This window comes from Camellia sinensis, chromosome 15 (assembly GCF_055761805.1).
Source record: "Camellia sinensis isolate YWXY chromosome 15, ASM5576180v1, whole genome shotgun sequence".
Taxonomy (NCBI): Eukaryota; Viridiplantae; Streptophyta; class Magnoliopsida; order Ericales; family Theaceae; genus Camellia; species Camellia sinensis.
The window spans coordinates 123,600,839-123,624,655 of record NC_138975.1 but is presented as its reverse complement, the minus strand read 5'-3'; the positions used below and the strand labels follow the sequence as shown (position 1 = coordinate 123,624,655).

General features: G+C 36.4%; 1 protein-coding gene across 1 annotated transcript in view; it reads right to left on the bottom strand.

The window, feature by feature from the left end:
- The window catches only part of LOC114256720 (agamous-like MADS-box protein MADS2), a 53,742-nt gene that overhangs the window by 22,833 nt on the left and 7,092 nt on the right, over window positions 1-23,817 (bottom strand). Inside the window, exons 2-6 of the mRNA XM_028196391.2 lie at window positions 14,233-14,311; window positions 13,643-13,704; window positions 13,405-13,504; window positions 11,720-11,761; window positions 11,583-11,624 (exon numbers count right to left, since the gene is read on the bottom strand). Of these exons, the coding sequence (XP_028052192.2) occupies window positions 11,583-11,624; window positions 11,720-11,761; window positions 13,405-13,504; window positions 13,643-13,704; window positions 14,233-14,311 (325 nt within the window). The remainder of the gene's footprint in view (window positions 1-11,582; window positions 11,625-11,719; window positions 11,762-13,404; window positions 13,505-13,642; window positions 13,705-14,232; window positions 14,312-23,817) is intronic.

Sequence of the window (23,817 nt, the reverse complement as noted above, 5' to 3'; positions counted from 1 at the left end):
AGGCCAACCACTCACCTGAACACCTAATCTGCTGCACTCCCAAGGCTACACAACACCTATGCTACTACACTCCAGAGGCCACACCACTGGAAAGCTCCATAGCCAACTGCTCCAAGGGCCGACACCGGTATCAAACATCGACCAACCACCCAAGAAAACTCCAACGCCTATGCTACTGCATCTTTCCTGCTGAACTTGACATTTCAGCTCCAACAACCCTGTGCAACTTCCCTTCTGCAACTTCCCTCCTGCAACACCGGAATGCTTCTTCACACCCACGCCTATGTCGTAGACATAACAAACACCCACAGCAACTCCAAAAGCCAACACCGCTAACGCACACCCACTACAAATCCACACACCGACCAACCACTGGGACTCCTCCAAACATTTGGAATAAGATCACCCCTCAAACTCTCACACAAAGAGGAGCGCACGAATGAAAATCGGACAGATCTGGACCTACTACGACACCCTTATTTCCGCCCAAACAAAGCATCAACACTTGACCACCAATCTGAACCAGAGTTCACCCCTCAAGCTCCTACTTCACCAAAGAGCGCACGAATGAAGATCCTGAACGACAAGAAAATAGAAAAAAAAAACCAACCGCAGCAACTCAAAACAAACCGAGGTGGGTAAAATGGGGGAATCAAGTTTATTGGAGGAGAAAAACTAACGAACGACCGCCAGAAAGAGCTAGGCCAGCCGACCGCCATAGCCAAAGGCGGCGGCCAGCCGACCCAAAAGGAGGTCTGCGGAGGAGGTTTTTAGAGAGAGAGAGAGAGATTGAGGAGGAGTGGTATGATTATATCGCTGACAACAAAAGGCAACAGTGTGGTTAGAACCACCACAAATCTGACAGCAAGTGTGAGTATCAGGCAAGATAGAAGGCTAGTCACCAGAGAAGTGAGAACGACCTCGAGAATCAAAAAAACGATGACCAGTATTGAGGCAACCTCGACCACCACGACTACGATAATTACGGCCACGACCATGACCATGACCAAAAGAAGACTCAGTTCGCTGTGCAACATTAGCCTGTGGAGGATTATATGGAACAACGACAATAGTAAGTGAAGCCTCGTGATGAAGGAATTCTTGGCTAAGAAAGAAACTGGGTAACTCATCAAATGAAACAAGTTCAGAGCGAGTAGCAAGTGTGGTAACGAGATCCCGAAAGTTAAAGTTCAGACCTTTGAAGATATGAAGATTGAAATCTTGGAGAGTGGGGGGTCTGCCCGCAGCAGTAACTTCATCTAATAAACTCTTCACCTTATGCAAAATCTGGGTGACAGAGAGATCACCTTATTTAAGTTCGTGGAGTTGCAGATAAAGTTGAAGGACTTTAGTATGAGAGGCAGAAGCAAAGGCAGCCTCCAAAGTAGTCCAAACAGTAAAAAAAGTGTGGACACGACGACTAAATGAAGGATATGTTGAAAAATTGATTTTATATAGACTTATTTTGGGTAATTTTTTAGTCCAAAATTGAGTGGGGTCCACATATTTTTTGGGATAGGTTCAAAGAGATGACGTGTTCCTTACCTTATGGCAAGTCATACGGTGAAAACGGTTCGTCAAAACCATTTATGAGTGAATGGGAACTTGACGTCATTTTCGGGTTCATGGAATGGACATTTAAAGAATTAAATGTGGGTTTCCTTGAAATGGATTGTCCTACTTTGAAATTTTAAGAGAGTTTTTGTGAGTATAGAAGCTCTAGGTGTACAACTTTGGGTTGGACCCCAAGAGGCACCCCAAGTTTGTATAAGGAATGAGTTATGGACAAATAAAACATTGGCTCAAACCACCACACACGCGCGCACTACAACCGCCGACCGGCCGAGCCAAGCGGTGCCGTGCCGTGCCGTGTGCGGGTGTGGGTTGTGGGTCGGGTCGGTTCTAATATTAATTTTTTGGACAAAATTCATTTGAATTTTTTCCAGAAATTCTTAATGAAATTAAATTCAAATTTTGTGCAAAAATTGAATTTAATTTTCTGTCTATATTTTGCCTATTTCAGTCCGAAATATCCAACAGATTAACTGCTCAAAACTGCTGCAGTTATACAGATTTGAATCTGCCCAGTTCAAACAGTTTCATATAGTTCGGACAGATCAAACATTCCAGCAGTTATCTGTTTGAATAGTAATAACACCTGTTCATTCAAAATTCAAACCTGTTGAAGTTTGAATTCACACCTTTTCGGCCCTATATATACTTGGACCATTCCAACAAATTTCCAACCCGAAAATTCATTACTTTCCTTCTAGTTTTGCTCTCTTGCATAATATATTCATTATATTATTTTAGGGAAAAATTTCAGAGAGTATAGAACACAAGGCTTGTTCGTCGTACAAGTTGTTTGGAGTGCTACTACAATTTGTAAAGATCATTATACCCTCGGAGATAGACGCCACTTAACCGTAAGCACCATAGCGGAACAAATCTTTCTTAAGGATAAAGTATCACACACTCGACTTAATCTTTTTATTATTCATTCGGTTCGGTAAAATAAATTCAATAGGTTATTTATTTTATTTATTTGATTTAGTTTCAATTTATTTTTTACACAGAAGATTGTTCCAACAGTCTTAAGACAGATTCGAATTATTCTATTTACAGAATTTTCCTTTTCTCTTTCTTTTTCTTACAAAAATTATTTTCTGTGATTTTACAAAATAATATTCTAGTTAGAAAAATAAATAGTAGTAATATATTGTTTGACAGATAGCAATAATATATTGTCTATTTTCTTTGACAACTAGTAGTAATATACTGGTGTCATTAACAATTCAAAATATTTATTTGTGAAATTTGTCAAAAATTAATTTTGATTTTTAGAAATTATTTCTGAGTGTTCATTAATTAAAATTCTGTTTTAGTATTTTAATTATTGAAGTGTTACAGAAATTTAATTTTGTGTATGGAATTAATTTAGTTAAATAAAATTTTATTTTATTTTCAAATTAATTGAAAATAAAAGTTACAATTCTTGTTTCTTTTATTTTTATAGAATTTAATTCTGTGGTTTTGGTTTAAATTTTCTGTATAGTATAAAATTTTAATTATAATTTTGTATTATAATTTAGAATTCATGGCTACTGAAACTAGTCAAACTAATGCTCAAACAAGTACTAGTGTGGTGGCTGCAATTGCTCCAACCCCTCATATTGTGACTGTGCCAGTCAATCACGGTGAGAAGGTAGAGAAGTTCTTAGGAACTGATTTTAAAAGATGGTAACAGAAAATGTTGTTCTATCTTACAATTCTGAACCTGGCTCGTTTTCTCCGTGAGAATGCTCCTACTCTGAATAAGGATGAAACTGACCGGCAAGTGGTTGCTGCGGTCAATGCCTGTAAACATGCTGATTTTATTTGCCGGAACTACATCTTGAACGGACTTGACAACACATTATATAACATCTACAGTCCTATCAAGACAGCAAAGGAACTTTGGGAGCCTTTGGAGAAAAAGTACAAAACAGAAGATGCTGGCTTAAAGAAATTTGTGGTTGGCAAATTCCTAGACTTTGTGATAGTTGATTCTAAAACTGTGATCAGCCAAGTTCAAGATCTCCAACTCATTCTGCATGACATTCACGTAGAAGGCATGTCTCTTAGTGAATCCTTCCAAGTTGCAGTCTTAATTGAGAAATTACCACAAGGCTGGAAGGAATTCAAGAACTACCTCAAACACAAGCGCAAAAAAATGTCTTTAGAAAAATTGATTGTGCGTTTGAGGATTAAAGACAACAACCACAATTTAGAGAAGCGGGCTAATAAGCATCCAATAGAGTCTAAGGCAAATATGGTGGAACATGCTCAAAAAGCAAAGAAACGAAAGTTTTATGAAGAAAGCTCATCACAAGGCTCAAAATGAGGCGAAAATAAAAAAGTACAAGTTTAATGACAAATGTTACATCTGTGACAAAGAGGGACATTGGGCCAAAGATTGTCATAGCAAACGCAAAGGCAAAGGAAGATCAAGCAAGAAGCATGCACAAGCCAATATGATCGAAATTGACAAAATTTCCAATGGTATTAATGACATAAATCTTTCTGCAGTTGTTTCCAAGGCAAACCTTGCCAGAAATCCTAAGGAATGGTGGGTGGACACTGGTTCCACTCGCCATATCTGTGGCGACCAAAAGATGTTCACATCTTATTCTACAGTGGACAATGGTGAACAACTTTTTATAGACAACTCCCCAACTTCCAAAGTTGAAGGACAATGAAAGATTATTCTAAAGATGACATCTGGAAAGGAACTCACTCTCAACAATGTGCTGCATGTACCGAACATTCGCAAGAATTTTGTTTCCGGATCTTTGTTGAGTAAAAATGGGTTTAGATTAGTTTTTGAAAGTGACAAGTTTGTACTTACCAAAAATGGGATGTATGTAGAAAATTGTCACATGTCTAATGGCCTTTTCAAAATGAATGTAATGACTGTGGTACCCTTTGTTATTAATAAAAATACATCATCTTCTTACTTGCTTGAGTCTTCAAATTTATGGCATGATAAACTTGGACATGTTAATTATGGATCTTTGTGTAGATTAATTAATATGGAATATTTACCTGAATTTGACATTGATTCAAATCATAAATGTGAAATTTGCGTTGAGGCAAAATTATCTAAAACTCCTTTTCATTCAATTGAAAGAAATACAGAACCACTTGAATTAATTCATAGTGACATTTGTGATTTTAAATCAATTCAAACTAGAGGTGGGAAAAAATATTTTATCACTTTCATAGACGACTATACTAGATATAGTTATGTTTATTTAATTCGAATCAAGGATGAAGCTTTGGAAACTTTCATTCAATATAAGAATGAAGTTGAAAATCAACTTGATAAGAAAATTAAGAAACTTAGAAGTGATAGAGGTGGTGAATATGAATCACCTTTTGGTGAGTTTTGTAAAGAAGATTGAATAATTCATCAAACAACTACTCTTTACTCACCTCAGCAGAATGGAATTGCTGAAAGAAAAAAGAGGACTTTAAAAGAAATGATGAATGCCAGTTAATAAGTTCTAGATTACCTCAGAACTTGTAGGGGGAAGTAATACTTTCTGCTAATTATATACTTAATAAAGTACCCCGAAAGAAAGTGAATCAAACGCCTTATGAATTGTGGCATGGGAGAGTACCATCCTACAAATACTTGAAATTATGGGGTTATTTGGCTAAAGTGGCTATTCCTAGTTCTAAAAAGACTAAGATAGATCCTAAAATTGTTGATTGCATTTTCATTGGTTGTGCCATGAATAGTAGTGCATATCGATTTTTGATTCATATGTCAGAACATTCCGAAATGCATGTAAATACTATTATTGAATCTCGGAATGCATCTTTTTTTGAACATGTATTTCCAAATAGGACTGGATAAAAGACTAGTAATAATAAAAGATTTCATGATGCTATTACTAGTCAGGATCAAGAACATGATCAAAAACAAGAGCAAGAGATAGATCAAAATGAGGAAAAGGAACTTATGCGTAGTAAACATGCTAGAATTTCAAAATCTTTTGGTTCAGATTTTCTAACATTTTTGTTAGAAAATGAGCCTTTAACTTTTAAAGAGGCTATGTCCAATCCTGCAAAATCACACTTTTGTTAGCTTTATGGAAAAAAAAGCTGTAAACAGCGAAGTTAAATCCATCTTGCAAAATCACACTTGGGAATTAGTGGACTTACCACCAGGTTGTAAACCACTTGGATACAAGTGGATTTTTAAAAGAAAAATGAAAGCGGATAGATCAATTGACAAATACAAGGCAAGACTTGTGGTCAAAGGTTTTAGACAAAAAAAAAGTCTTGATTACTTTGACACATACTCACTGGTTACTAGAATAATATCCATTAGAATGCTAATTGCTATTGCATCGTTGTACAATCTAGAAATTCATTAAATGGATGTGAAAATCGCTTTCTTAAATGGTGAGTTAGATGAAGAAATTTACATAGAACAACCAGAAGGATTTTCTGTTCCAAGAAAAGAAAAGAAAATGTGTAAATTGGTTAAATCATTATATGGTTTAAAACAAGCGCCAAAGCAATGGCATGAGAAATTTGGTAAAGCAATGATGTCAAATGGATTCAACATTAATGAATGTGACAAATGTATTTATATTAAAAATACAAACAAAGGTTATGTTATAGTATGTCTTTATGTGGATGATATGCTCATCATAGGTAGTAATAATGACATGATTAAAACTACTAAGAAAATGTTGAATAAACATTTTGACATGAAGGACATGGACATTACTGATGTAATTCTTGATATGAAAATTACCAAAACATCATAAGGTTATGCTTTGTCGCAATGTCATTACATTGAAAAAATACTTGACAAGTTTAGCAAAGATGATGATCATGTTACTAGAGCACCTATGAATGTTAATTTGTTTCTTTCTAAGAATGTACAGGAAAGTATTTCTCAATTAGAGTATGCCCAAATTATTGAAAGCTTAATATACTTAATGAATTGCACTCGCCTATATATAGCTTATGAAGTAAGTAAATTAAGTAGATACACGAGTAATCCAGGAGTAGAACACTGGAAAGCAATTATAAAGGTTTTAAGATATCTCTAATTTACTCATAACATTGGGCTAAATTATACTAGATATCCAACAGTACTTGAAGGGTACTGTGATGCAAACTGGATATCGGATACTAAAGACTCAAAGTCCACTAGTGGGTATGTCTTTACTCTTAGTGTGGCTGTATCTTGTAAATCTTCTAAATAGACTTGCATTGCTAGGTCTACTATAGAATCAGAATTCATAGCTTTAGATAAAGGTGGGAAAGAAGCAGAATGGCTTCGCCACTTCCTTGAAGATATTCCAATGTGGCCAAAACCGGTGCCTGCTATATGCATACATTGTGATAGTCAATCAGCAATAGGTAAAGCACAGAGTCATATGTATAACGGCAAATCCCGACACATTCGTTGTTGACATAACACCGTGAGACAACTACTCTCAAATGGAATTATTTCCATTGAATATGTGAAGTTTCAAGACAACATAGCAGATCTACTAACCAAAGGGTTAGCAAAAGAGTTAGTTAAAAATCCATCGAAGGGAATAGGACTTAAGCCTATTAAATAAGAGTTACCACAACGGCAACCCAACCTAGTTGACTGGAGATCCCAAGATCTAGGTTCAAATGGACAACCGAGTTATGTATGACTCATAAGGATCACTAGAGAGTCAAACTCCTACCCATTTCTGTTATGAAATAGTGATGTCTACAGCGCTTTAGGTTAAGTAAATTTTAATGATTCTTATATCTAGGTAAACCTAATGAATTATGACAAGATACTCTTCATAAGAATCACCTATGTGAGTGTGAATTGGGCCGGTTCTATGAGATTTGTGAATGGCTTCAATTCTCTAGAGCACTTATGAAAGACCTGGTTGTTTAGAGCCAAAATGAACACAATAGTGACAACTAAACTGTATTTGGTAATATTCTGTATGAGTTTTATTGCCTTGGTTTACACAAATGGCTAAACAATTCAAGACATTATGTTCACTTAGTAAATCCGATAGTGTCTCACAAAGGAAGGTTCAAAGCCAAAAGCTACCTATCCTTTGCAGAATATTTTCAATTTCTGTATTCTCTGCAATTAAATCATATTGTTGCATTTTCTCTCCGTCAAATTCCATTCATTTGAGGGATTGTTGGAAAATTGGTTTTATATAGGATTATTTTGGACCATCTTTGAGCCCAAAATTGAGTGAGGTCTATACGTCTTTTGGGGTAGGTCTGAAAAGGTGACGTGTTTCTTGCCGTGTGGCAAGTCACACGATAAAGACGGTTCGCCAAAAATATTTATGAATGAATGGGAACTTGATGTCGTTTTCGGATTCATGGAATGGACATTTAAAGAATTAAATGTGGGTTTCCTTGAAATGGGTTGTCCCACTTTAAAACTTTAAGAGAATTTGCCAAGCCGAGCGGTGCCGTGCGCGGGTGTGGGTTGTGGGTCAGGTCGGTTCTAGTATTAATTTTTTGGACAAACTTCATTTGAATTTTTTCTAGAAATTCTTAATAAAATTAAATTCAAATTTTGTGCCAAAATTGAATTTAATTTTCTGTCCATATTTTGCCTATTTCAGTCCAAAATATCCAACTAATTAACTGCTCAAAACTGCTACAGTTATACAAATTTGAATCTGCCCAGTTCAAACAGTTTCATACAGTTCGGACAGATCAAACATTCCAGCAGTTATCTGTTTGAATAGTAACAGCACCTGTTCATTCAAAATTCAGACCTGTTGAAGTTTGAATTCACACCTTTTCGACACTATATATACCTAGACCATTCCAGCAGATTTCCAATCTGAAAATTCATTACTTTCCTTCTAGTTTTGCTCTCTTGCATAATATATTCATCATATTATTTTAGGGGAAAAAATTCAGAGAGTATAGAACACAAGGTTTGTTCGCCGTACAAGTTGTTTGGAGTGCTACTACAATTTGTGAAGATGATTGTATCCTGGGAGATATAGGCCATTTAACCATAAGCACCATAACGGGACGAATCTGTCTTAAGGACAGAGTGTCACACACTCGACTTGATCTTTTTATTATTCATTTGATTCGGTAAAATAAATTCAGTAAGTTATTTATTTTATTTGTTTGATTTTGTTTCAATTTATTTTTTACACAGAAGATTGTTCCAACAGAGAATATCTTCAAAGAGGAAAGCAATCAATACGCTAAGTAAGAGTAGCCATCTGGATAAAAACACACCCAGTGGGGCAAGGCTACACGGTGGATGATTTTGTCTACAATATTCAACAAGTTAGACACTGCATAGTGTGACTATTGTAGTGTTGTAGTTGAGTACGATAAATAGATTTTTACTCAACCCATAATGGATGCAAAATTTTAACTTTAAGTTATGGAGGCTACCAAGGAGGGTTTTTAATCATTAACATATTCTGCTAATGGATGATGAGAGGGATTGGGCACCTATAGGCCATTTAGATTCCTTAATACTTGGACTCTACACCCTAACTTCATATCTTTCGTGGAAGAAAGCTGGGCCGAAACTAATATGGATATTTGGTATTAATTTCTATCCCCTTATCTCTTATAGAGCACCCACTTCTTTCAGATTTATAGAGATTTTATTGATGAATATGTCAATGTACAAAACGTTAAAAATACACATCAATAAAGCAAAGTCAAGTGCTTTGATCATTGTCAATACATTACATCCTAACTATGTTAGTACACAATGCAAAACTAATCATACGCATTCCCATAGTCAACCTGAACTAGGAGTTTGAGAGATTCCAACTCAACTAGCTACTCCTCAATACATTCAGAGACACACTAATGCTCAACTAAATTGGCCAAAACCAATTACCATCATCCACCAATACAAACTCTAATAAGCTTAATATTAAAGAAAAAGTGATTTAAAGAATTGATGAATCTAATGTAAAGATGAATGGTACCATTCGTTGTGTGACTTACTACCCCAATGGACACCAGTCTATTTTGAACCCTCCGGCACAAAATATTTCAATTAATTTGACTGTTTTTTTATTTCATCTTTTCTTGACTCGATTACTTTAATCATCAATCAATATCTACATCACTTGATTAGGCTTATTTCCAATTGTAGACAGCATTATCGGAACCTCTCCAATTTGGTTGGTTTTGGTTTTAGGTTGCATATGATTGGTCTCTCAGTTCTCTTCTGTGAAGCAGATTGGGACTAGATAGTATTTTTCAAAAGAGTTCTTAGATGCTTTGAGCCTTCCTTTGAAATAATTTGGAGCTACCTCTAGGAGCTAACCCAGGCAGAAAATCAACCTGGAAGCCTGTACTTGACAAAATCAGATTATGGCTTTCAGGTTGGAAGAGAAAATTGTTGTCCTTTGTAGGAAGACTAACCTTGATCAAGTCTGCTTTATCAAGTTTACCTATGTACTACATTTCTTTATTTAAGATGCCTGAAGGTGTGGCAACAGAATTTATGAACATTGAGGTTGTGTTCTTGTGGGGTGGTAATGATCTAAAAAGAAAAGTTAATCTAGTGAAATGGGTGAAGCTAACAAAGAGTGCTACTACAATTTGTGAAAATCATTGTATCTTGGGAGATTAACGCCACTTAACCGTAAGCACCATTGCGGGGCGAATCTGTCTTAAGGATAAAGTGTCACACACTCGACTTGATCTTTTTATTATTCATTCGATTCGGTAAAATAAATTCAGTAAGTTTTGTTTCAATTTATTTTTTACACTCAAGATTGTTCCAACAGGATATCTTCAAAGAGGGAAGCAATCAACAAGCTAAGTAAGAGTAGCCATTTGGATAAAAACACACTCAGTGGGGCAAGACTACGTGGTGGATGATTTTGTCTACAATGTTCAACAAGTTAGACGCTACATAGTGTGACTGTTGTAGTATTGTGTGTTGGTTCCTCACCAACTCTTTCGGCCTGAGTTAGCACATGATTGTGTTGTCTTCTTAGTGCCAACCTAGTTGGGATTAAGAAGTTTCACTTTGATGCTTTTGCTCTTGCCTCTTTTATTGATGTTTTTCTTATGTGTATCATTTTGATTTCATCAATAAAAGTCTTTCTTTTGCTAATAAAAACAAAAAAACAAAAAAAGAGGCTAAGAAGAAGTTGGTCATGATGGGTCCAGGGGATGAAGGCTGGATTGGGGACTTCAACATTGTCCTGACTAATAGTTGGAAAAGGACATGTAGTCAAGCCATCAATATAGCCAATTAAATCTTGGCTTCGACGGTAGGGAGCTTGATGGAGAGGAAGTGATGGGCATTGGTTAGAGGAAGAGGGGAAGCGGCAGATTGTGAATTGGTGGAGGAAACAGAGGAGTGTGTGACTGGCCATAACAGCTTTTTGATGCTATGATACCAAATTGGAACTTAATTACTCCACAAATGAAATGATTTTCTCACACAATTATGTGAGGAGTTATATTGCTATTTATACACTTTGTTCTTGTGCATGATAAGAAATAGCAGTTAGAGATAGAAACCAATAACTATACAATAGCCTGATAAGATATAATAATATGATAACCATCATGATCACCTAAATAGATTGCTAGCCACGTAACCAACAGATCAACATTATCCAATAGGAGAGATGGAAACCGATTGAGTTTTTTTTGAATTTCATGATTGAATTCTTGATTTTAAACTTAACAATTTTAATTTATAATTTTATATTTTATCATATCTCTTCAACAGTTTTAACCTACCTATCCCCTGTACTTGGCTACCGCATCGCTGAAATCATTACGGTGACCGAAATCGCTTTTTAAAATCTTGGAGCCACCTGATTAAACCCACCTGACCCATCCGGGTCAACTCTAGTTCGGTCGGGAACATGTGTGATCTAGGAGAACCCATTAAATTCAAACCGAACGAATATATATAAATTAGAGTCCTTATAAATACTATTTCATACATTTTTTATTAGAATTGGATTAGAGCAAATACAATCAGGTCGGGTAATTTTACGGATCAATTTTCTTTGTTTTATAAAGTTATGTAGAAGAGTTGGTACCTTCCTTCTTAAGGCTTTGTTAGATTCAGCAAGCATTTGTTCCTGCAATAAGCAAACCATTGAATGTTAAACTTATCCAACAACCAAAAGTGAATTATTGGTTTGCAAATATGCATACTAGAACTTGAGATACAAACCCTCCTCTGAAGGTCAGCAAGTTGATCAAGCATAAATTGAGTCTGAAAAAACATACAACAAAATAATTTTTTTAATTACCCAAAAAAAAAAAGGAAATTTATTTGTGTAAATTTTGAAAGTGCAGCTGAGTTCATCACCATACCATACACACATCAATGAAAGGTCCAAAAAAAAAAAAAAAAAATGCTAAAGATTATATCACAACTAGATTGGCACATAATCTCAGCCAATCATGTGCAAAATAACAACGCAGATAATAACAAAAAAAACCTTTTAGGAGTATTGTAACTTGACTTAAAGTGTAAGGAGTTGACAGTTACAATTGAAAGTGAAATGACCAAAGTGAGATGTTGCAAAGGAACCATTCACATTTTAGTATATATCAAGTAGAACATACGTACAATTCGATGAAAGTGCTATCGATATTTGATCAACTTGATTTTTTACAAATATATTTTACTCAATGTATCTTAAAAGTAAATGGTTCGGATATCAAAATAGGCCCATTAGCAACACAATAGCCATCCCTTATCAAGTGCCCATTAACAAAATATTTTTATCCCAATTTCAATAGTAATTACGGCCCGGACGCTTTATTATCATTTGCCTTTGCTCTTAATATTATGTTTTCATTTTTAAAACCATGCCTTGAAATTGATTTCTAACATCCCGTGATAAATAGAATGTGTAATGTTGAGGTTCAAATAGATTTTAGACACATATACACAAAAAAATTTATGCTCCTCTTTTTAATTTATTTATGGGACATGATCTACAAATTTTAAATAAATTGGAATAAGAGGACAGAGACATGAATATGAATGTTCATGAATAAAATTTAATAGTTGTCTTTTGCGGAGTTCATGTGAGTAATTGAAGGGTTGGAATGCATTTAATTAAGTCTAGATGTTGCAACCCTACAGAAATGTCCTATTTACTTCAACTATTTTTTGTGAAGTGGAATGACCTTCAATTTTCACACATAATTTTTGACAAACTCATGATAACTCATGGTTGGTTTTTCAAAGTGATTGGATCAGATCCAAAACATTCATTTTTCATCTGAAACGGCGCAACAAATTCCACTTCCAACTATGCGGTGAGTTGCACTGAATTTTGGGTAAATTCTCTTACTTTCGTGCCGATCAAAAAAAAAAATTCTCTTACTTTCGCGGTATAAATAAATCTGTTTTGAGTCATGTTTTTCTAACTTGGATTTACTATTTTTGGCAGCTTTATATTTCATATAATCTTGGTTCAATTGAGAGCGTGAATTGTGGTTTGGTCACCGAACACTGTTCGCTATAAATTGAGTTGTAAGCCATCGGACTATTCAATTATTTTGACTAATAAAATTTTAGAGAAAGGTCTCTTTTCTATATTATTGTTATTTTCCTTCATTTTGTTTGCTTCCTATTTTCCTTAGTCATGGTGCTTCAATTTTCTTTGATATCATTACAGTCATATTACAGTTTAGCAATGTAACAAACCTACTAGTCTTGCATACCTTCCTTTTGTTGTACATTGCATCGACCCGAAAGATGTATAAATACTACTGATTTGCAATGGTATGCTATGAATTTGCATTTTCATTGTGTAATTGTTTCAATCTTTGGTGTTTTTTTTTTTTTTTTTTTTTTTTTGGTACACAGATATCCAAGCTGTATATATAAAGTTTATTTACCTTTGTTGATCTGATTTTTTTCAAGGAGTTCTCCAACTGGTACTCAAGCTGATCAAGCTCCTTTGTGTTTAATGGTCCCAAATCTTCCCCAAGAAGGTTTCTGCAACCACCACATTCGAATATTTAAATTTAAATTATATATATAATTTCTTCAATCTTGAAAAAAACTAGACAACTACTACATATAGCGAACACTTGTTACACTTGAATTTAGAAATATCAAATTTGTGTTGATTACCTCTGTGATTGTTGTAGGATCTCAACTCTTGCCTTAAGCCTCAGATATTCATGGTAGTTGTTCTGCTTTTGGACAATATCAACCATTTAATATTATCACATGCTCAATTTCACAAAAGAAAAAAGAAAATAAGGGTCAAGGTATCTTGGCATGAGTTTTAGCATAGTACTCAAAAGAAGTAAACATAACCGGTGAGATAAAATAATAAATTAGTACAAATTTATGTTTTATCTCTATATGCTTTGTTTTGTTAATTTTCATCAATAAAGTTTTTTTTTTTTTTCTCTTTGCTGATAAAAAAAATAATTCTCATGAAAACAATTGTTACAATAATGTGATGGGAAAAGCTCGCAAAATAAATTTAGGGCATACATTGATTTTTTTTTTGTGTGCACATTCCTATATATATATATATATATATATTTTTGATAACTCTGTATCCAGTCCATTAGACCAACTAATTTAGAAAACCAATCCTACCATCCATCTTAAAAAAACACACTCCCAAGTCCCAAACTTTAACCACTATGACAATCCCTTGGGATTTGTGAAGAATGACTTGAATGCAAGAGAATAATATATAGGGTTACCTGGTTCTCAATGGCAGGTTGCCTGGGATCCAACAAATCATAGCTACACCTTTGGTACCTTTCAAGTGTTTTTGCCATGCTAAAATTGAAACAAGAATGATAATGAGAACTATGTTTCTTTTTTTTCTTTTTTTCTTTTGTGTGTGTGTGTGTGTGTTGGGGGGGGGGGGGGTTCTATTTGATAGACAATACTTAGAATGTAAGGTTAAGTTAGAATATACAAGTGATGCATTTTATCAACAAACATAGAAGAGGGGGGGGGACCTTTTCTTAACATATATAAAATTATTACCTCAATTTTGCTATTAAAATAGGTTACCAACTTTATGCTACATATGCATCATGTCCGCAATATAATAATAATGCACTTCTACAACGATAACCCCGTCAAGATTCGCATTTTGAGACAAAAAAGGATGGCCAACAGAGGATGGATTCCAGTGGTAAAGCAAAGAGGGAAGCAAGAAGCAAGGAAATTAGTGGGTAATGCAGTAGTCTTCACGGTGTTTGTGGATAATCTACCTAATTCAATGCATACCAAAGGCTTGTCTAACCTGTTTGGAAAGTTTGGAGTTGTAAAAGATATTTACATTCCACAAAAGCGTCGCAAGAATACCAATACTAGATTTGGTTTTGTAAGATATAGCTGTGAGGTAGCTGCAAACGTTGCTGTGCAGAAGGCGGATGGTCTATGGGTGGATGATAAGAAGTTATTCGTGAAGCTTGCAGCTTTCGAACGAAGCAGAGAACAGGGGAAGTTCCATGCCCAAAAACCACCGCAGTTACATCTCAGAGAGGAACTCCGGAGAGGCTCACATCACTTCTCCAACAACAAAACGTTCGCAGACGTGGTAAGAGGTATTCAGATACAGGACAGAGACTCTATTACAGTTCAGGCCAAAGAGTATGGTAATGGGTGGCTTTACAACAGTGTCTTAGTTTGGCTAAAAGTCAGATGTGTAAACATTAGTTTGAGGTTCGAGCTTAATGCTAGAGGAATAGACGGGTTTGAAGCCAGACAAGGAGGTGGTCGTGATGTGGTGTTATCTTTCAAGTCCAAGGAGGAAATGGTAACAAAGATGAAGTCTATCAAAGAAATTATCCATGAATGGTGTGATGACATCATCCAATGGAGGCCAGAGATTGCTCTAGCACAGGAGAGAATTGTATGGCTTACCTGCTATGGCATTCCCTTACATTTATGGAATAGGTCCAATCTTGTTAAGATTGGTAGCATATGGGGTGAAGTTATTGATGGTGCTGAAGGCTTGCCTCAGTCTTTCGTATGTGGTAAGCTTAGGATCCTTACCAAGTGCATGGATCCCATTAACAGTGTTATCAACCTGGTGACTAAACACTCCTATCATCCAGTGAGAGTCTTGGAAGTTCAGGGCCTTGAAGCAAAAACCATAAATCAGTGCTGCAGCTGTTTGAATCATTTAGATAAGATAAAGGATCTCAATTCAGAGGAGGAAGGTGAGGATCATGGTTCCAACCGGGTTGGTAAGCCACTACAGAACCTCAGAGATGAGTCAACTCAATCCATAGAAGGTGGGTCAGCTCGGGGTGCTGAGCAATTCAAAAATGAGGCCAGTCGAGTGTTGACACGTGGGGATGGCAGTATAATAGAGGCAAATTGGAAGAGTGATACGGAAGTGGCTGAGTCTAGTAGCATAGTAGGCAAGGAGCTCGAGGTCGAAGCAGGCAGGGAAAAGGTGGCAGGTAGCAGTGCATTTAATGCCTCAAAACCAGCTGAACAAGATAATGATGGGCATGTCTTCTCGCCTGGGTGTATGAGAAGATTGAGTGGTTCTAGTCTAAATTTACATGGGTTGAACTCCAAAGTGGAGTTGGGCCAAAAAAATTTAATCATAGAAGACTTGGGCCAAAATATTTTAAACCATGGGTTGCGTGGGCCGATTGATTTGGGAAAGGCAACTTTCTCTGAGAATGTCTGCCCAGTTGAGGAAGCGGGCAATTCTGATGATGAGATTAGCAACAGTGAAGATGAAGGTGTAGTGGCCCAACCTGCTGTAGCTGCTTGGGCCAATAATGTTAAGACCCAAGGGAAGGAAATTAGTAGGCCAAGATCAGAGAAGGAGATGGCTATCAATGTTGGTCCTCAAGGTAGATTCTGGAAAAGTAAAGGAACACCGGGGGCTCTATTAAAAAAATCTCGGCAGTGCTCTGATCAGGTGTACATGCCTAGGTATATGAGAAGTTTAAGTGAGTCTAGCATGGCTAAGCCTGGGCTGAATTTGGAAGTTGTGTTGGGCTGTAATATGGGGTCTACTGATCAGGTTATCCACACAGAAGTGGGCCCATCAGCCCTGTTGAATAAGGGATTGAACAAGCCAGTAAATGGGAGAAAGGAAGGTAATAACAATCGGAACCGTAAAGGGAAAGCATCAACTGGGGATCAATTATTGTTGGAAAATAGAGCAAGAGTGCACGAGTGTGGTCAAGTTTAGGGTAGTAAAATAAAGGGGCAAAGCCAAAGAAGAATAAGGAAATTGCGTTCTACTCATCACTTCTGCCAAGGATTTCACAGAGGAGCTATTTTCAGAGCTGCGGCAGCAGTGATGTCTTCATCTCTGTCAATCAGTAGTGGGGCTTATAAACAGATTTTAAGCCGAATTGAAGCTCAAGAAACCGTGAAGGTGGGGAAAGTTTTGGGTATTGAATTTGGGGCCAATGAAGAGAGTGTTATCCAGAAAATTTCGGAGATGGACAGGCAAGATGAGGAAAGACTAACCAAAAAAGGGGTGAATGGTGGTGCTTAAGTCTGCACCTTCAGGGGATTTTGCAGTCAAAGTTTTGTTCCATAATGAAAGTTCTTTCGTGGAATGTTAGAGGCTTGGGTAAGCCTGAGAAAAGGAGGTGGATTAGAAATTTCATAAAGTCAAAAGGGGTGGATATGGTGTTGATTCAAGAAACTAAAAAGTCAAGTATTGATGAGAGATTTGTCAGATCTCTATGGGCAGAAGATGAACTGGGGTATATGGAGGTGGATACAGAAGGGAGTGCAGGGGGTTTGCTATGTCTTTGGAAACCTCATGTGTTTCAGGTGAAGAATTGTTGCAGTTCTAGGAATTTTATCTTGCTATCAGGTCTGGTTTATAATAGTTTTGATTGTGTTATTGGTAATGTCTATGCTCCTAATGATTGTAGAGGTAGAAGTCAACTGTGGAAGGTCCTTTATAACTTGAAAGCATCCTTTCCAAAACCTTGGTGTTTGGGGGGGGGGGATTTTAATGAAATTAAAGCTATTGGAGAAAGGGAAGGCTGTGTGAGAAAAGATAGGGGGAAGCAGGAGTTCAATGAACTTTTAAATAATATTGAATTGGTTGATGTTCCTATGCTTGGTAGGAAATATACATGGAGTAATTCACAGTCAGGTGCATGTTGGAGTAGGATTGATAGGTTCCTATTAAATCCGGATTGGCTTGAGTGGTTTAATTTTAAGTTATGGGGCCTACCTAGAATACTGTCTGATCACTACCCAATTTTATTAAAGGAAGATGATAGGGATTGGGGGCCCAAACCATTCAAATTCTTAAATGCCTGGGTGCTTCATCCCAGCTTTCTTAAAGAAGTTGAAAAGGTTTGGGTTGGTACACAAGTGGTAGGGTGGGCTGGATTTAGAATTATGGTCAAATTGAGAACACTTAAACAAGCACTGAAGATTTGGAATGTGGAGGTATTCGGTCATGTGGAGTCCAAGCTCAAAGCTGCTGAGGCTGAGTTACATTCGTGGTATCTAACAGCTGAAGTGAGAGATCTTGCAGAAGATGAAGTTAGACAAAAAAATTGAGATTAGAAATGAAGTGTGGAAGCTTAGAAAAAGGCTAGAGTGGCTTTGGTTGCAGAAATCCAGACTGAACTGGACCTTAAAAGGGGACAAAAACACCAGATATTTCCATATTATGGCATCAAGAAGGCATAGTAAGAACGTCCTTGATTCACTGAAGATTAATGGTACTCTATATGAGGATCCTGCGGAGTTGAAACAGGCAGTGGCAGCTCACTTTAAAACTTTGTTCGCTGAAGTTTGGAAGATTAAAACAAGGCTAGGGGGTGAGTTTAGTAGCATTGATCAAAATCAGATTCAATCTTGTTTGGTGAAGGAGTTTTCAAGAGCAGAGGTTTGGGCAGCAATCAAGGAATGCGATGGCAATAAGGCCCCGGGGCCTGATGGTTTTAATCTCACTTGCTTCCAAAAGGGATGGAAATTTATGAAGGATGATATCATGAAATTCATGCAAGAGTTTCATGATAATGGTGTATTGGGTAATGGAATTAATTGTTCTTTTGTGACCCTCGTTCCCAAAATAGTTAGTCCAGAAGCAATTACAGACTTTAGACCTATCAACCTAATTAGTTCAGTCTATAAAGTGGTGGCTAAAGTCTTGGCCAACAGGATGAAATTAGTGCTGCCAAAAATTATTGATAGAGTCCAATCAGCATTCCTAAGTGGTAGGAATATTATGGATGGTGTTCTTGTTGCAAATGAGATTGTGGACTGGTGGAAGAAGACTAATAGAAAGGGGCTAATCATTAAGTTGGATTTCGAAAAAGCCTATGACACTGTTAACTGGAATTTCCTTATCCAAATGTTAGAGAATTTTGGCTTTGGACCTACCTGGACCAAATGGATAAAGGAATGCATTTCTTCTGCTAAAGTGTCAGTTCTTGTTAATGGGTCACCATCACCAGAGTTTTGCCCTCAAAAAGGTTTAAGGCAAGGTGATCCTATATCCTCTTTTTTGTTTAATGTAGTAGTTGAGGGTCTGAATATACTCATATCAAGAGCTAAAAATATGGGTCTGTTTAGAGGTATATTTGTAGGTGCTAATGGGTTGAATATATCTTACTTACAATTTGCTGATGACACAGTGCTGTTTTGTGAGGCTGAAGGGTCACAAATTTTGGCTATAAAAAGAATCCTTAGGTGTTTTGAAGTAATTTCAGGTCTAAGGATCAATTTTGCTAAAAGTGTTGTGTGTGGGGTGGGTGTGGCAGATGTGGAGGTTGATGAGTTTGCAAGGAATTTGAATTGTCTAAGCACGAAATTACCATTGAAGTATTTAGGATTACCACTGGGAGCTAGCCCTAGCAGGAGCTTGACTTGGAGGCCAGTTGTTGAGAATTTCAAGAAAAAGTTATCTGGGTGGAAGAGAAGAGTGTTATCTTTTGCTGGTAGAGTCACACTCATTAAGTCTGTGTTGTCTGCTTTACCTGTGTATTACATGTCTCTTTTTAAAATACCTGACTGTGTTGCAAAAGAGTTGGATAGGATTCAAGCATCATTTTTATGGGGTGATTCTGAGCGTAGTAGGAAGTTGCATCTAGTTAGGTGGAATGAAGTATGCTTGAGTTTGAAACAAGGAGGGCTGGGGATCAAAAACATCAGGTTAGCCAATGATAGTTTGCTTTTAAAATGGTGGTGGAGATATGGGCAAGAGGATGAGGCACTTTGGAAGATGGTTATTTGCGAAAAGTATGGTTCAGTTGGGGGTAGATGGTTCCCCGATAAGGATGTTCACGGTCCTATATCCCAGACTTGGAAAGACATCTTATCAGTGGCCCAGAGGAATGGCAGTATTCTCCAATTTTACAAGGATAATGTGGAAATCTTAATAGGTAATGGGCAAAGAATCAGTTTCTGGAGAGATAATTGGTTGGGTTCAACAAATCTTTTATGCCAATTTCCTAGATTATTCCAGTTGGTTATTGATAAAGAGATTTCCTTGAATGTTCAGGTAGCCAGAAGAGATAGTCAATCTGGGTGGTTTTTCAATTTCAAAAGACCACTTCGGGCTTGGGAAGAAGGCGAGTTGGTCAGATTAACCACTGCTCTGGGGTCAGGCCCTCTTCTAAGAAGTGATGTAGCTGACAGTTTGGGTTGGAAGGCTGCTCAGCCAGGTATTTTTAAGGTTAATGCTGTTTATGCTTGGGGTATGCTCAATGTTGGTCCTACTCACAGATCAGTTGATCTTATCTGGAATAATTTTTCCCCACCGAAAGCAAAATTTTTTCCTTGGCTAGCTTGGAGAGGAAGATTGAAAACTAAAGATTTGCTTCATAGGTTCGGAATTCTAGAGGGGGAAGATGTCCTTAATTGTATATTCTGTCATGAGGTTAGAGAATCTCTTGACCATGTTATGCTTCATTGTTCTTTTACTTGGAAAATTTGGTCTGCTATTATCTATTGGTGGGGTATTCAGTGGGTTATTCCCAGATCCATAGATGGTCTTTTAATCTGGTGGATAGGTTGGAAGTTTAGGAAGAAAGTTAATCTGGTGTGGAAGGTCCTTCCAGCAGCAGTGTTGTGGTCTGTGTGGAGTTATAGAAATGAGTGTGTGTTTAAGGCAGTCCAACCCAATTTACAGGCCCTGTGTGAACGTATCAAGGTCAGGTTAGCAATTTGGATGAGATCTCAGTTCAGGGAGGCTTCATTTTCAGTCAATGATGTCGTGTTTAATTTTTCACAAGTCAGGTGTTGTCTAGGAGCTCAGTGGTGAATTATGTTCTGTTATGTCGCTTCTAGCCTGGCTCACAGGTTGTTATCTACTAGTTAGGCTGCTGTTGTGTTGTTGTATTGTGAGTTTTTTTTTGGGTGCTATTTGTTGCTGCTAGGGATTTCAGTCCATCAGAGCATCCACCAATTTGACGTAAGGGCATGACGTGGTTGGGTTGATTAAAGAGTAATTCTGTGATGTATTGCTGGTCTGGTGGTGGATAAATAGGTAGCTGGCTGAAGGGGGTGCCCTGTCTTGTTGGTTTGATGTCTGTTGGTTTCTGCTTATATGTTAAGATTAGTCTTAGCCTCAAGTTGGATCCTTCTGTGGCTGGAATTATGCCTAGAAATGGAAGCTGCCTGCTTTTCTTTCTGCTGTCTGTGATTTGTGCTAGATGATTGGGTTACTCTAGTGGAATGGCTTAATGGTTAACTGGTTATGTTGTGATGGTTGTTGCTGTTCTGATGGTTTACCCTAGTGTGGAGCTTGTTGCTGTTCTCTGCAGGCTTGGTTGGCTGGATGTTTTTGTTATCTTTTGAGGACTGGTATGTTTGGGTGATGTATCTGTCAGCGTGTGTTTTTTCCTTTTTTCTTTTTTTTCGGTTCTGTTCTGTATGTTGGTTACTCACCAACTTGGATGTGGTGGTGGTGCTGGCAAATGATTTGGTGTGCATCTAGGTGCCAACCTAGTTGGGATCTTAATGTTTCACTTTGATGCCTTTTGCACCCTCTTTTATTGATGTACGATATCACACTTTGTATGTGTTTCTTCATCAATAAATTTTCTTTTCGCTGATAAAAAATAATGCACTTCTATTCTGGACTTCACAATACATAATGATAATTGATAATTCATCTAAAAATGCATGCAACTAAACATTACAAATAGAGAGAATGAGAATATAGCAGAAAAAGAGGAACAAAAACCCATCCAACCATCAAGTTGTTGTTGGAATGGGTCTCACATCATTTGAAATTGCTTCATCTGTTCTGGTTATAAGGTTCCAGTTTCTTTCTCCTTAATACATGGGTTTTAAGAAGAAATGTGAGTTCGACTTTTCAATTTGATATCAGAGTTTGGTTGGACTTGTTATTGGTGTACCCTTTGTCCGGCTACGATATGTCTCTCTTCTTAATACGAGAAGTGTGGACTGACGTTTTTAATTGTTGTATCACATCTACGAACTCCAAAATAATCTCCAACAAAAAGGCAAAGAGTTATCCATGAGACAAATCAAATCTCAACCAAACTCCCATGTTGCAATACCCCTGCTAACCCAACATTGATCTCCATCATAATGAAACAAGTCCTCAGCAAGAGTACGCCCTAATCGCAATGCTTCAGCCATAATCAAGTAAATTACAGCTCACTCCCTTGAATTATTGTTTTTGTCAAAAGTGTTCATTTCTTATGCTTTAAAAAAATGTATGTAATTTTTTTTTATTAAAAACAAAAAATCAAATGAAAGTTAGGGCTTTCAATTCTTTTGATTGTATGCTTAAATTTTAGTGTTTTTAGGTAAGCAATCTCAGATTAGGCTTTTGACAAGATCAATTTGTGTGTTGAATTGGCTTATTGTATACTAAAATAAGGCTTTATGTGCGGTATCTATTTGATTTTTTTCTCTATCAAACAAAATGAGGCTTTTGATTTCTTTAATTCATTTTTTTTTTTTTTTTTGATCGGCAAATAAAATCTTTATTGATGGAAACATACAAGGTATGATAACTTATATCAATAAAGAGGAGCTTGGAGCTATCATAACCTCCAAGTGCCAGTTGGTGAGGAACCAACACAATAGAGCAAATGATTTCTTTAATTCATTTGCTGCTTGTTCTATTAAACTGATTTGTAATGTACTTGAATTTCTTGATAATTGAGAAAAAAAATATAATTTTTTTGCTTGAATGGTTGATCGGTAAATATATGTTAGGAACCTTAGGGATAAATATTTAAGTATTTGTGCTTATTGTTAGCAACTTTTGTAAAGGTGCGCAATAGAAACTTTTGTGGTTAGTAATGAATATTTAAATTTTGTAATATCTCTTAACTTTTGCGGTTAGTAATGATTATGGAAAAAGAATTTAAAGATCGTAATTAATAGCATGGGATGAAAATCAAATGAGCAATGCTAGGTATCATGAAAATGATCGTGAAAGATTTATGACCCTTGAATTACACTTAAAATAAAACACCACACACAAATCAATGTAATCTAAGGATTATAAATTTTTCATGATCAGTTTCATGAAAGTTTTTTCATGATCTCTATCTTTTTTCAAATCAAATACCATTCGCAAGGCAATGCTAGTTACGGACCATTTACCCCATAACTACCCTTGTATAACCGAAACCTCTATTAATGTTGTCATAGTTGCCCAATCTCACCAAATTCAGTGAATTTACTAGCCTTAGTATTTTTTGTACCCATAATTTATTTATTTTTTTATTTTTTTATTTTTTTGCCCTAAGCTCCATCTAGTGCTTTTGCTCTTGTATTGGGGGAACAAGTAGACATAAGAAGAATTTATATTACTAATTTTGGAAAAATTGATAAAAAAGAAGATAGTACTTGTTGCAAGCAAATTAGAATTTGTTAGAAATTCTCAACCACGCTCTATAGTGCATTTTAGAAATTTATACAACTTTATCAATTAGTGCATTACACATATTTATGTCTCGACTTTAAATGGGATGTGAATAGTGAAATAAAATATTACCAAACGTTCAATAAAGTATGAATTAACCTTCTATAGTACCAAAACAATTGATATTGGAATTACACACCTTGTGCACCTGCATGAGTTGTATATGTCTAAAGTTTGAATAAAACTCACTAAAATTCTTTGAGGCAAGATTCTCAAGCACAAACATGCACGTCTTTGAGTTCTTAGAAGTTGGTGTGTTTCAAAAATGTAATTCAATTTATTTTCATGTGTTATGGATGACTTTCGTACGGAAAATCCCACAATTTAAACACTTACAAGTGATTTTTATTATGATGCTCTTTTTCTTGAATAAATAATGTTCACATTTGCATTTGTATCTATCACTCAATAATAC